Here is a 14,310-nt window from a genome sequence, read left to right on the forward strand (position 1 = left end):
GAGGTTGCAAAAGCAAAACACAGTAATTGATTGCTAACTTTGTTATCAACTAATTTCAGGTAGTTCTGCCATATTTTTTCACGTCTCCTTTCACTCTCCTTAATACTCTCTGAAGCACAATCAATGTTATCTATTGCCTGCTTCTCTAACGTGATGGCACTGTGAAGGATGAGGAATTGGTAATACGATGTCACAGGCAGCAAAGATAGCTTACAAATCTCATGATCACTTTAAAAGAAAATTGCACTGAACTGATCGGTTTGTCAAGAATACGTTATTTGCTACTGTACTGCTGGGTCTCTGGTGGTCTGCAAATATTGCTAAAGAGTTCATGAATGAACTGGAGCTTGAGAGTGATTCCTAAATGGGCTTTATAAGAACAAAACTGGTATAGTGCAGGATGCTTCCTTTGGATGCACCTTTGACCATGCACAAATTGCTTTTCTGAATCTAGCTATGCCAGTGGAAAATACACTTCAGGAGCCACCACCACCTGCCATGTAAAAAGTTACTGCAATGCAATAAATTGAATGCTACTTCTTCATCTATTCCAACCCCTATTCCTGTGTAGGATGAGTTGCATATAGCTGGCATCTATAACATCTTTAGACATTAATTTTGAAAATAGTGGTGCTGGTACTTTGTTGACTGCTATCACAGCCAAGAACAATGCCTTTCTTATTAAAAAAAAAAAAAAAATTGCTTCTGACATCAGTATTGTCATTTTGAATAATTCCACAATTTTTGTAGGGGGGTTATCTCATTTTCTGTTCAATTTCTGGAAGAGAAAATGCGTTGACTTGAAGGGAGGAAATGATGTATGAGGGAAGTTTTGCTTACTGCATCTGAAGTCTATCGTCTGAGGTCTAAGATCTCTTGATTATTAGAACCGATAGAAGGGAGGAGAATGTTTGAGGCACAGCAGGTAATTAGCAGTACAACTAACGGTGTTTGGTACTCCCAGCTATTGTGATTGCATGGATTCAAGTGCAATTCAATTCGTGAACAAAAGGAAGATGAGGTTGTTGAGAACTTTTATTTTCAAGGGAGAACACCTTCCTTAGTCAAGTTGTAGGCACGTAACTTTCACTTCAAGATCTTCAATGCTTATGTTTTCAAGAACTGGAATACTGTAGCAAAACTGAGAACAAGCAAGGGAAACGCTTCTTCTATCCCCCATGTTTTTCGATGGCTTTTCGCATCCACTTCTTCAGGCGGAATACATGGGTATAAAATCCGTATTTGCCATCTCGGTCACAGCCTTCTCCCCATGAGACTATCCCCACTTGATACCAGCGGTTGTCATCTGGGTTCTAAATCAAAGCAAAACGAGATCAGCATGAGGAGCAAGAGACTTTCAGATCTGAGCCTTGTTTGTGCCCCAGCCTGTTTAGTCACGTATGCTGCTTTGGAATTTAGCTTGGCATGTACTAGGTAACAGCTTATTGGCATAACTGTGTCTCCACTCTTAAACCTGTAAGTGGGATTTGGCCATCACTTAAGAAATCCTCAGCTGATCTCTCAATTTGCTGAGAGCTCAGTACAGAAACGGAGCTGAGCTAGATGACTGCAGGATTCATCTTGGTTGCTCAGCTCAGGCTTGAGAGGGGTTTGCTGCTTCAACCACTCAATAGTTCGTATCTGTGATGCTGTTTTTTAGACAACTATAAAAGTTCAGAACACAACCCCAGTGCCACGTGTTTTATAAGTTTCAGCTTACTGAACGTACCTTCATTACAAAAGGTCCCCCACTGTCCCCTTCACAGGCATCTCCTCTCTTTGAGTCTTCAGGACTGTAACCTACAGGAAAGAAAACAGACATCTGGCTGTAGGGGAAGTGACTGGTGTTGGCCATCTTTTCCTTGAAGTATCGCTGCATAACATGTCAGGGCCATGAGATTGCTTGCTGCTTCTACCAATGTTGGACTTAAAGGGGTTTAAATTTGATATTTATAAACCAGCCAACTGCTTCTGTCTTTGCAGAGTTACTGATTGTATTGTACTGTGCCACCCTCTGTGCTCTCATTCCTATTTTTCATCAGAATAGCTGTTAGTCAGCTGCCACCTTATTTTCAGCTGTAGCTTAGGCTACTCTGCCTTTGTTTCTACAAACTTGTGTGCTCAAGTTCTGTGTACCTTGTTCTTTCATTGTATTGACTAGAGACATGGCCTTCCTCACTTTTATTTTCCTGTCATTCTGCAGGTTCTGTTCTTTGTCTCGTCCAGCTGACTGTGTATATCTTCCTACAGATGTGTCATAAAGAAAATTGGGGTTTTACTTGGATACTGCCTAGTTCATCAGGAATTCTTGCATTTTCCATCACTCAAGTCTCCCTTTTGCTGCCCTGTGTCTGAATCTCATCTATTTTTCAAGTGTTTTCTAGAGAAAGGAACTATGAATACTATATTGTTGGTGTACTCTACTATGAAATTGGCTTCTATCCTAACTTTCAAGCATTTATGTTATTAGATGGAAAGAGGACAAACTCTGCCAAAACTTTTTGGAGATATGCTTGCAGAAACTTATAAAGACTGCAGGAATGAAGAATATAGCAGAAAGTATTAAACCAGTACATAAATCCATAGCATGTTTATATCTTCAATGCTATGTTTATGTCTCTTCCCTCTCCAAAAGGGTATGGTGCTAGAAGAGATTTAAGAAGGTGCAACAAGGATTATCAGAAGTACAGAATGCCTTCTATATTAGGAAAAATTAAGTCCTACTCAGCTTGGGAGAAAGATGACAGAGCTGTAAGAGGTCTGTAAAATAGCATATGACATCAAGAAAAGTGTTTTTAAAGCTATGATTACAGATGTGCACCTCTTCAAATTTGTTAGACAGGAAATTTAACAGAACGTGAGGAATGCCTCTCTTCTCACATGCTGTAACTAATCTGTGAAGGAGCCTGCCACAGAAATTGTGGGCATAAGAGTAAACAGGTGCTCAAAAGGTTGAGACAAGTACAGAATGAGTCACTTAGCCTAGTGAGTAGTATAGCTGGTTTGCAGCCTTTAATGCAGGAAGCTGCTGAACTGTTCCTTGTGCTGGTGAAAAGATTGTGTTCTCAGAGTTCTTGCACAGCTGTTGCTGATACATAGCGGTGCCATTGTGCTAGTTGGTCTGACAGCATGGTGGCACAAACCTTATTCGTAGCTTTAACTTCTCCTGCCTTCAAGTCTGAGAGTTGGAAAAAAATTATCACGGGAAAGTTATTCTTTAGGAGGGCACTTAAAAACTTATCAGAAAGTAACCTTGTGGTATGCCTCCCTGCAGGAGCTCAGCCCCCTTGTCTTCAGTGGCAGGTGTTTGCCTTATGTCTCCAGGTCTACTTACCTGCACAGAACATGTTGTCAGTGACTTTAACTCTGGTGGACGCCTTGCAGGTAGCTTGGTCTACAATGGGTATGTTGAGCTGTTGCAGGACTGTGGGGAGGTTGTTTGGGCTAGTGACCCATGTTTCTTTCAGATTCCCCCAGCCAGTTACCCGCCCTTTATAACCTGCCAGCATCAGCCTGTGGAAGCAATCACAGAATGGAAGGAAGCATAATTATAATCAAATAATCCTTCTGTGGAAATCCTTCCACAGAATGGAAAGAAGTGTAATTATAAAATCAAGTATGTTGTAACAGCTTTCTCCTGTCTGGCTCCTTTGCTGCGAATCACCTAAACAGGCGTTTTTAGTTTGTCTTCTCTGAAGGCCCAAAGGACACTGTTGCAGCCTGTATTTCTAGGATTGCTGCCTCACCTTTGCACAACCTCTTTGGTAGGCAGGCAGACAGGGTGGATGTAGTCACTGAAGGCGATGGGTCTCTTCAGGTGCAGAAGGGCAATGTCTCGGTCCATGTTCTCTTTCCAGTTGTACTTGGGATGGAGGATGATCTTATCCAACAGAGCAATTTTCTCTTTGTTCTTTTCATATCTGAAATAGTTGTGAAGGAAAGAACTCATTGTACAATAGGAAATGAGCAGTTGTGTCCTCTGAGACATTGTCCCCCTCTTGACAGGGGAGTGCCCCTTTAGACCTTCCAGGGTTCTGCTCGCCCTTTCAAGATCAACAACTGCCGTCTCCATTAAATCTCATTCTTGAGATAGATAGCGTTGACTCTATATGTTTCCTGGGGTACTGAATGATATTCTAACTTCACTGCATCTCACTACCTCAAGAGAAAAGCTAGTGTACTCTCAGTTTAGGCTGTTCAGGCTCTTACTTTGCCCTGAAATGTTTGCCAATCCGCACCAAGATGTCATCTGTAGTTAAGTTCTTGTCCCAGGGTGGATAAAAAAGACAATGAGCAGCAGTCAAGACCCAGTTACTACTGATGAGGCTGGCACCACACAGGAGCTCTTGAGGGCTCTTTTTGTAGAGCATCACCTGCCTGAAACAAAAGGAAAGAGGAAGACTTAAGACTAATGTCTTGGCTTGCAGTGTGTGTCTCAAGGAGAGCAGAGTTTGGATTGAGCAGGGAAGTGTATTGTGTTGTACTGGTAAAGAAGACTGCAGAGGTCTATTTCTATGTAATAGGCAATTTACCTTATCTCCTTTACCTACCTCTCTGCTCCAGCAAAGCTGGAAAGAGGAGAGATGAACTCCACTACCACTAGCATTCCCTGACAAGCATGCATTTAGTTCAAGCACAGAGAAGCTTGTTTCCTACTGCTTTTCTACCCCTCTGTCACATGCTTGGAGAATCTGTGCTTAGAAATGATACTAACTGCATGCTTCCTGCCATGAGAGATCCCTTTTATTTTCCCCTGTGGTGGAAATGAAGGACTATGATGAGATAATGCTTACCAGGGGGAACTTCCCAGTTCTGCATCATCCCCGTGCACAACTCTGCCTCCTATATAGGACTCCAACAGCTCCTTCTCACTTTTGTCCGTTAACTTTTTCTTCTCAAATAAAGGACGAGTGCCACAATCTGGGAAAAACAAAACAAAAACAGACAACCTGGTTTTGATACTCTGCCTCATTCACAGTAGCAAAATTGTCTGCAGTCACCATGCTCAGCTTGAAAAGCTTAGGACAGGCATGCTAATTAACTCCATGATTTTAACTAGAGCTTAACTTTTGATGAACCTTTACGCAAATTAAATATCTCCTACCCTTGCTTTTGACAGCATTTGGTAAGCTGACATTTCTGAGGTACAGTGAGTGCTCTGTGGGAAGAAGCTGCAACTTTTCTGCCAACTGATGCTGTATCTAGAATTTTTGCTCACCTGCTTCGCCTGTACCAAAAGTTGCATCATCAAAGAAGGTTTGGAACTCTTGAGGAAGGAGGGTGCGTCCTCCTCTTTCCTCCTGCTGTTCATACTCATCCTCTAGCAAGCTGTCTGAGAGAGACAGAAAGATAACATTGTAAAAGGCTTAGCTGCTGTGGTCTCCATCTTCAGAGCAGCGTCGATGTCCATTTCCCCACACAGTGAGAATGACAGAGGAATGATGGTTGAGAGCCCTTGCTAGTTTTAATGCTCATTGTCTACCAGCAAGAGACACCCAAGAGAGTTCAGTTATATGCACGTATGGCAGGTAGGTACATGAAGGCTTTCACATGTGTGGTATTGTGTTAGTGGTAGATGTGTCAGTACTAGGTTAAAGGTTGGACTAGATGATCTTAGAGGTCTTTTCCAACCTGACTGATTCTATAATGATTCTATGATTATAAATTCCTCCTCCCCCTCCCCTGTCAGGTCCTTCATTCTGCTTGCATGTACTACCATTTTTGCCCCTTCCTCAAACCAATACAGGGTTCTCACCGCAGTAGTTCAGGTCACAATATTCGAAGTAGGGTGGTTCATCTGTTACACACCAGACACCCTCTTCATCTGCATCAGGGTTCCGACAGTAATTCTCCAGCAGCTTCACCTCTGGGGTGATGTCTTTATTTTGGAGCAATGCCTTGGCCTTTTCTGAGTTCCACGGCAGGCATTTTGCCCCAGACACAGTGACTGAGAGGGTCCCTGTATAAAGCATGCCTCTCTCCGGTTCACAGGCCTGCACTGGAGCTGTTGTTGTGACCCGTGGAGTAAATTCAACTGTTGTCCTGTCTTGACCTGGAAGGGCAGAAAGCTGTGATTTAAGTCATAGCTTTGCATTAGAAAATAGCAGCCATTGAGGAAGCAGCAGTAAGCACTTTAACGGGGGAGACTGCATCTCTGTGAGATTGATTCATGACAACTAGATCACAAAGGAACTGTGCAAGAAAGCTAAGGATTTTCTAGTCCAGTTATATCCATGCACATGTAAGTGTAACAGTTGGTTACTTTTGCCATAGGGCAGAAACTAACTCATGAGCAGAGATGGTACCAATGCACGATCATCCCAAAGCTGAACATTATTTTTCTCCGGTTTGCTATATGGCAGACTGGAGCGATGTTAATGATTTTAATGCTTCAGAACAATTATTTGTCAAATTTATGACCTCTATGACTTTCATGAGTCATTGCCTCTAGTCTCTGCTTTTGCAAGTGAAGCCTCTGCTGTGACAAGGTTCTCCACTTTCAACCATTTCTTCTGAGATGAAGGCCAAGCCCCAGAGGAGACAGCTCTGTGTTGTAGACAAATGGGAAGGTACAAGTGTATGGGGATAGTTCTCCATCCTGTCAAAGGGGATAATGAGACAAGGGCATCTTCTGTCTTCTTGAGAGGAGACAGAATGTCACATGCTGCACATTAAGGCGAGCAGTCAAGCATAAGTTGTGGTGGTTTTATCCTAAAGGAATTTTGACCAAAAAAAAAGGCAATATGACTCATTGCTGTCACAAGTTAGAGGCAGCTGAGTCAGGATTTGGGGGTGCTCCTGGCTGGTAAAATTGAAGTAGACTCCGGGAAACTGTTGACAGCAGGTTTAATCTAGATTTGTATTAGTCTAGAGAAAACACAGCTTTAGAGGGTCTTACCCAAGGTAGATGGATGGGCATCTACTTGACACTTTCTCCCCAGACACTTTTAACCTTTAAGGCATAGCTGCTCTACTCTGAATGACCTGTTTGTATAAGATCCCTTCCTGCTAATTCTCACCCCTTCCTTAGCATCAGTGTTAGTGCAAAGTTCCTTGCTAGCAGAGAGCTTGCAGGGGCGCAGTGCTGAGGCGTACCGCACACTGGAATGGGACATTCCTCCCGTTCCACCGTTGGGTCTCGGGTGTAGCACCACGGGCCTTCGGAGTTGTTGTCTGGGTTCCTGCAGTAGTTCTCAATGAGGTTGGGATAGATGGTGGCATTAAACCTGTGGGAAAAGGCTGGTTAAGCTAGGAAGGAAGGACACCAGGGAAAATTCGGGGGAAAGGGGGAGACGCACTTACTTAGGGATATGTGGGTATTTGCTTGTCCACACTTGACATTCAATCCCGGATTTGGTGTAACTAATTGTGCCCTGATAGTTCTGGCCAAGACCAGCAGAGCAGTTACCTGTCAAAAGCCCAACACAGGGTAAGCCTGGGCCAGTGGACATGGATGTTACACTTCTCAAGGTCAGAGGTACCCTCCCACAAATCCCTTTATCTTTTAATGCATATAGAAGCCTGCACAAGCACAGGCATTCTCTTTAGGGGGTGGGAAGAGCACATGGCTTAAACTCTCTCTGCTTCATCAGAGGGAGCTTGTCCTGAGGCTTTGTTCTTTGCTTTGGCTGTAGGCACAGGTCAGAGTATTTCTGAGAGGCCAGTCTAGCCTAGAGCTGGTCAGGGACACACTACTGTGTCACTGGGAAAAGGAAAGCTACCCTGTATCATTTTAATTGGGAAGTCAGGCAGCTTGTGAAACGGTTACTGGGGAAATAAAGAGGACGAAAGGAATTTCAAGATCCCCTCATGCTATTTTTTCCTTCTAATCAGATGACCTCACCACCTTCAGCTTGTTTTTTTCCATCCAGACAGTAGGAAGCAGGTTTCTGGCACTTAGGGAACTTGAGGTCCACGTGAATTTCTTACCTTCTAAACAAGCATCCAAAGCCGTCCTGGTCTTTCTCATGCCCTGACATGCTAACAAAATAAGAAAAATAAAAAACATTACAAGAAAGGAATCTAAGCAAGCAGCATGGTTTGAACCATTTTATCATCTAGGGCTTATTTTAACATAAGGGCTTTGTCCTGGAGAGTGAGCTCTCCAGAGGGGGAAGGGAGCCATTCCTCCAGGATGGGTCAGTACATCCTGAGGGAGAGCAGAGTGCCTGCAGGACTTGGAGCAACTTACCCTGGTATTTTGGCCAAAATACATTCTGTAAAAACAAACAAACAAAAATATTGAAGAGCAGAGTGCAGACATCAGACCTTGCTTAGCTGCTGCAATTCAACCAGTAGAATGCCTTATCACAGCAAGTGGCACAAACTAACCTAGCTCTTTTCATAGCAAATACGGTGAAGTCCAACAAAGCAGAAAATCTAACATAAAACTACATTCCCACCCAACAGACTCAGGGATCAGGTCTTTTTCAGCTTTGCCCAAGCTAGGCAAGCATTTTGGAGGCAACACACTGAACTTCATGCATGCATGTTTCTGCATCTTTGCAATACCCAGAGGTAAGATCTCCACCATCTCCAACAATCTGAAGCTTGGAACCACCTCATCTGTAAGCCCCTGTCCTTAGCTAAGTGGAGGTGGGACAACTGTTGAGGAATATTACAATGGTTTCTGGTTAGCTACCTTCCTTTCGCAACCATGGAGCTCCAAAATTACGTTTTTATCCTGTTACTATACAATGTGCTTTGCTTTATGCCCCATGCTGGCAAAAACCAGTACCATAATACAGCCGTGTCCCCGTGACAAACTAGCCTGATGTGTGCAGGTGTCTGTACCATCCCGTGAAAGGTCATTTTGACCGCTCTGTCTGTCCTGAGCCTCCACCTTGTGTTTGTCTTCTCTGGATTGACCTAGAACAGGATGTGCCGAAGGGAATTTTTATCCCTAACAAAAGCAGAGATGCAAACCCTGAAGATCAGTTACAGTGCAGGAACGTTTGTTGTCCCTTTTAGACTCTTGATCATGCAACGGATCATCTCCAGGAGAGACTCTGGTTGTTTGCTATGGACTTGCAACTAATCAGAGTAACAGAGAGAACTGTCACTTCTAAAAAAGACCAGAGATGCTTACAGCAATTCTCCCTTATCAATGTGCAGAGGAAGCAGAGCTTGTGCTGCAGTACGGAAGTCCAAGGAATTGAACCCAGAACTTCTAAAGATCATATGCAGGTCCTGCTCCATTCTTCGGATCTGCACCTCTCCTACGCAGCCCGAGAGTTTGTGCTGCTCTAGGAATACTCTGAGGAGCTTCTTTCCTGCTGGCTTAAACTCCTGGCTGGTCATCTGGTTTGTGTCTTATTCTCAGGTGTGGAATTCAGCACTGATACTGGCCTTGGAGCTAGGAGCATTTCACAAAATGACAATGAAAAAAATGTATCAGAGTGAGAGTGTGTCTGAAAACCAGAAGAAGGGGCAAACTGTGCCAGAGTTTGAGCTCAGAGGGGCTTGAGGCACCTGCACTCAGGGTTTGATTGCGAAGGCATCTGTTCTGTGACTGTCTGGGGCTGTGGCAGTTCAAATGTGCGTGGCAGCATGCTGGACTAGTGCAAGATGCAATTCTTGGCTAGTAGTTGAGGAAATACTCACTTTTTTTCACTTCATGTTTACAATAGAGAAGGAAGGAAAAGAATCTGAGCTTTGAGGTGCGTTTCCTGGTGTGGCTCTAGGCGGGAGTCTCCCTGAGGGTGTCTAAGCTCTCTGTGTGTCACACACACATCAACCTTATCTTTCTATCACAAAATTCAGCCTTAAAACCCCAGTGCCTAGCTTTGTGTGACCCACTGCTCTCACTGCAGGAGTCACCCGTGCCCTGTGACGTACCGTGTCAACGGTGGATTCGAGGGCTTCGAAGGCCTCCTCGTAACTGCATATCTCCTCCAGGCACTCTCGCTCCAGGTTTCCTTTAAGCATCTCTTCGAGAAATCCCTTGTTGGCACGTCGCGGGCGCTTGAGCAATGACAGTGCCTGCCCCTTTTCCAGGAAAACTACCGAGTCAGAACACTGCCAGTCAAAGGGATGCTCGCAGTGGGAGGGTCCCCGCATCTTCCCTCGCAGTTTCCAAAAGTCACGCTCAGCTGATGTGCTGATCCCATAGCCCAGCCTCCCCCAGCTCACCACAGAGAGAGGAGAAGCCCTGCCCAAGACCTGTCAAGTCCACACCTGACGATCAGTGCAGTCTTGCTATAATTCATCTTTTGGGGTTGGCAGCGCTAAGGCAGCAGAAGCGATAGGAGTCCTCAGCAAAGCTGCTCTGCTGATTTGCAGTTAGATAGAGGCTTGTTTGCCCAGAGCCCGTCTAGAGCTCTCTGCCAACCAGTGTATTTCTGTCTCGCCAGCCTCATGCTGCTGCGGCAGGCATAGCTTGATTCCATCTTTGTGTTCAGGGACTCTGAACTGAGACCTGTGGACAGGTCTTCCCCCACAAAGCAGTGTGTCAGAGAGGACCTAAGCTCATATTAAGAACAGATGGATGAAGTAAAGGCTCTGGGAGAAGACACGGAGCAATAAGCAGGAAGGCTGCATACTGCATCTGACCTAAATTGTAGATAAGGGCAGCTGAAGAGGCAATGGAGAATTACAGCAACACAGATGAGCTGAGGAACTAACCCAAAAAGTGGCTGTGCTACACAAGGTCCTGAACTGAGCCCCATTCCCCTTTCCCACCATCTCCCAGGTGACCCACAAAATCTACTGAGCTGTTGGCTTTCCCTGCCAGCTGCTGGATGCTGCTGCATCCTCCTGTGCAGGAAAGCCCTCTGCTCAGTCCACTCTCTGCACCCTTTTGCTCCTAGCTACAAGGTTTTAGAAGCTCCACAAGCTTCATCCCTGGAAAGAAATAAGCCCATCTTCCTTCCTTCATCACCCGCTGGTCCAGCCCTTCTCCTGTGCCAGAGACTTACCTCCATCGTGGCTCAAGGTGAGGTGCAGGAGGCTGGAAAGGAGCAGGCCCTGCAGTATGCTGGTTTTGCTGTGCGCCATGCTGTACAGCCCTGGCTGCGGAGGAAATGCAACGGGAGCAGAATAAGCGGAGTCACAGCCCCGCCGGGTTAATATTAAACCAGAATGAAGAAACAGGACTCCAGAGGTCATGGTGTGTCAGGGACAGCGGGACTGAGGCTTCTCTTATCCATCCTCTCTTGGCATCTCTCCCTCCCTTTTCATTTTCATACTTAATTGGTGGAAGCCAAACAAAATGCCTCTAAATGCACACACCCCAGGAGAAAAATTAGCATCTCATTTCATAACAGGGAAGATGCGAGAGGACAAGCTTGTCCCAGGGCACAGGGAGAACTTGGGCTGGCCGAGAGAGGTCTCTGCCAGGGGACAGCCACCCCAGCCCAAGCAGCTCACTACTTTTCCTGTGGTGCCACCCTGCTCTTGTCATGACTGCTGCCTCCCAAATCCTTCTGATTTTGCTGGTTCCAAATCCTTCTGATTTAGTAGCAAGCCGCCCCTTTTTCCCCTGGTGTCCAGTTGTCTTTTCTCCCTGCAGTTATCACCAAGCTTAGCCCCAGCTATTTTGGCACCCAAACCCACGGTTTAAGTCTCCTCCATCTCCCTCATCCATGCCACGTATCAGAAGGGGTGCCTGCTGCAGCCCATGTGGAATTTAATTTTTCCTCCAGTGAGGTCAGCAATGCCATTCTCAGTGTGTGTAACTTCCCACTGTATATTAAAATACATCCAAAAGGAAACAGAGGCTCTGCCAGGCAAGGAGCTAGCACACCTGAAACAGGCAGAAAAACAAGGGCTTGCAGGAACAGGGAGGCAGGAGTAATTCAGGTGCCACAACATCAGCTAATAAACAAGTAAAGAACTGGACTTCCAGAGCTGGGAACACCGTCATGATCCCTACAACAAGCAGAAAATCAGCATGATGAGAAAACAGCAGAAAGCAGGGCAGGGTCAGGATGGTCTCTAGAGCTGCCACATGGCACAAAAGTGTTTTCTGCCAGCAGGGAGCATGTTTTGTGCTGTGCCTCCGTGCAGGGGATACAGCTGTAATATTTATCTCCATAGAAGGAGTGCAAATATTAGCATTAGGGTGGCTCAGGAATGACTCTGTGTCCACTGGTACAAAGAGCAGTTGCAGAGGCTCCCGCCCTCACCTAACAGGAGTATCCCCTGTTCTCACCCACCACACCTGGGTTTTGGAGAGGCGCCTTCAGGAACAGCCAAACTGCCCTGGGTGTGTGTGCATAGGATTAGGCACGACCCTAGAAACACCCTGCGTTACTTTGCAGGAGGGAACCGGCATTTAGGAGAAATGCACAGGCAGGGACTGCAGTAAGGCTGGGGCAGGAGGGAGGCATCAGTGCACAAACAAAGGTTTGGAAGAACGGAGAAATCAGAGCTGCTGCTGTCCCACACAGCAGCCACCACCGCTCCTCACTGTGCGAGGAGGCTCAAACAGCCCCATGTTTCTGTAAGCACGGCTGGCAACCAGTGAGACTTGCTTAGCTGGTAGAATAGAAGAGGATGGCAGCAGAGACAGTTTCTTTACTCTCTGTGTGATAATTTGGTTCTGGTCTCACACTGCAGGTGGGACAAATGACCTCAGGGTTGTTTTCACCAGGGCAGAACTGAGCGATCCCAAGTGGCTGTGCATGCAGAGCAGAAATAACACTGGTGGAAGACCACGCTGACTTCTTGGCTGTAGTGATGAGTGATGGACATGCACCTGTGCGAGTGTTCATTGTAGATCCTAGTAAGAAAGGGCACAGAGTACACAAGGTATTGATTAAAATGGCATTTGTTGGAGATCACATTAGAAGGCAAAGAGGGATAGCATTAGATAATCTTAGGTCCCTTCAGATGCTGGCAACATCAAGTAGCAGAGCATCAGGCCATCATGGTATGCTGTGCAAATATCGTCTGTGCTGAGGTTCACCAGCTTTGTGGTCTTGTTTTTGTTTTTTTTTTAAGAGGATTTTCTTGGAAGCAAACAACTCTATTTGTCATTTCCAATGTCAAACGAACGGATGTTCCCATAAGAATATGCTGCCTCACTCTGAGATAAAGACAAGGCTGCTTGGTGGTGGTGGCATCAGCACCAATGCCAAGTGGAGGCAGCCTGTAGGCTCTCCAGTTAGCACTAGCCATCTTAGCTCATCCTGTGGCCAAGTGATACATGCAGCACAGCACAAGCCTGCTCCTACTCACGCCAACTCGCTATGTGGATCCCTGGAGTATTCCCCTTCATAAGAATTTCCAATATACTCTTTTTTTTTTCTTCATTCCTGCACTTCTCTCTGTCTCTTCTTTGTAATAACCACACAACCTTTATACTAGAGCTGAAATCAGCAGCTGCTATATTTATACACAGCATTTTACCATCTTGCTTTTCCTTTCAAGGAGAAATGTTAGCACTTTATATGATATCACGCATTGTATAGGGGTAAGTTTAAGCAACACTAGAATCTGGCTGTTAAGCTTGGTTATTGGACAGATATCAATATCCTTTGATATTTATCTGTCATCTACCTTTTGTGTCAGAAATCTGTTCTGATCCCTTCATCTGTTTTGTTGCTTAAAGACTTGCTTAAAAAAAAAAAAAGTTACTGAAACCAACTGTTCTGTCACTGCGTCTGGCTGCTTCTTTTCCAGTTGCTGTTCTTCAGCGGCTTCCCCTGTGAAACAGGACCAAACCCAGTGCTGTAAGGCTGATAACTGTAACTGCTGCAGCCTCTTGTCTCAACTGTCATTTAAGTTTCAGCTATTTCTTTACACTGACATTGCATTATATTTGGAGATTTCTGCTACATCCTGGGGCTTTTTCATCACATCCCCAGGGGTTTTGACTTCCACCCTTTGCACATTTAACTCTTCCATCTCTGTTCATCATTCCTGTAAGCAACTTTTTATCATCTCCTTTTCTTTTTGCCTGTAATGGATGCTATTTTCTTTCCTAGGTGAAGATTTGCACCTTTATGCTCCCACAAGTACGGTTTTCAACACAAATGGGAGTTTTGAGCTCTTGCCCCATATGGGTTAACTCTTCTTTTTAAATGAAGAAAATATTTGTCATTTACCAGTATCCCAAAGCCATGGTGAAGCCCTTTCAGCAAGGCAGACCGTGACTGGACAGAAGACCTGTGTGCTTGCTGCCTGGAGTCGCATGCTCCTTCACCTGCGTTTTTTGCTGCTGGGATACCCACACTAGTTCTTTCCTTATCTTCCATATCTCCATATCCACACAAGAGACTCTTTTACCCCTTGTATCAGACCAAAACATTCCCACACTCTTTTCAAGCATGTTAGTAACAAGCAAGTACAACACATTCCTGTTGAACT

At 45.2% G+C, this 14,310-nt stretch overlaps 1 protein-coding gene across 1 annotated transcript; it reads right to left on the bottom strand.

The window, feature by feature from the left end:
• Window positions 1-1,017: 1,017 nt before the first annotated feature.
• On the bottom strand, window positions 1,018-11,074 carry F2 (coagulation factor II, thrombin). The gene is made up of 14 exons (XM_068683740.1): window positions 10,917-11,074; window positions 9,838-10,001; window positions 8,192-8,216; window positions 7,930-7,980; window positions 7,303-7,408; window positions 7,096-7,226; window positions 5,756-6,052; window positions 5,219-5,332; window positions 4,794-4,920; window positions 4,210-4,377; window positions 3,747-3,920; window positions 3,335-3,513; window positions 1,730-1,800; window positions 1,018-1,313 (listed from the first exon to the last, which is right to left on the bottom strand). The coding sequence occupies exons 1-14, from the start codon at window positions 10,993-10,995 to the stop codon at window positions 1,170-1,172; spliced, it is 1,830 nt and encodes a 609-aa protein (XP_068539841.1). The 5' UTR covers window positions 10,996-11,074; the 3' UTR covers window positions 1,018-1,169.
• Between the last annotated feature and the right edge of the window lie 3,236 nt (window positions 11,075-14,310).

This window comes from Anas acuta, chromosome 5 (assembly GCF_963932015.1).
Source record: "Anas acuta chromosome 5, bAnaAcu1.1, whole genome shotgun sequence".
NCBI classification, from domain to species: domain Eukaryota; kingdom Metazoa; phylum Chordata; class Aves; order Anseriformes; family Anatidae; genus Anas; species Anas acuta.

Bases quoted from the DNA above. Each gene is read 5' to 3' on its own strand.
- F2 (XM_068683740.1), bottom strand. From the start codon at position 10,995: ATGGCGCACAGCAAAACCAGCATACTGCAGGGCCTGCTCCTTTCCAGC. The intron at 7,409-7,929 runs GTAAGAAATTCA...GGCTTTTGACAG, and splicing joins TTTGGATGCTTGTTTAGAAG to GTAACTGCTCTGCTGGTCTT. The intron at 3,921-4,209 runs GTAAGAGCCTGA...CAACTATTTCAG, and splicing joins GGCAAACATTTCAGGGCAAA to ATATGAAAAGAACAAAGAGA.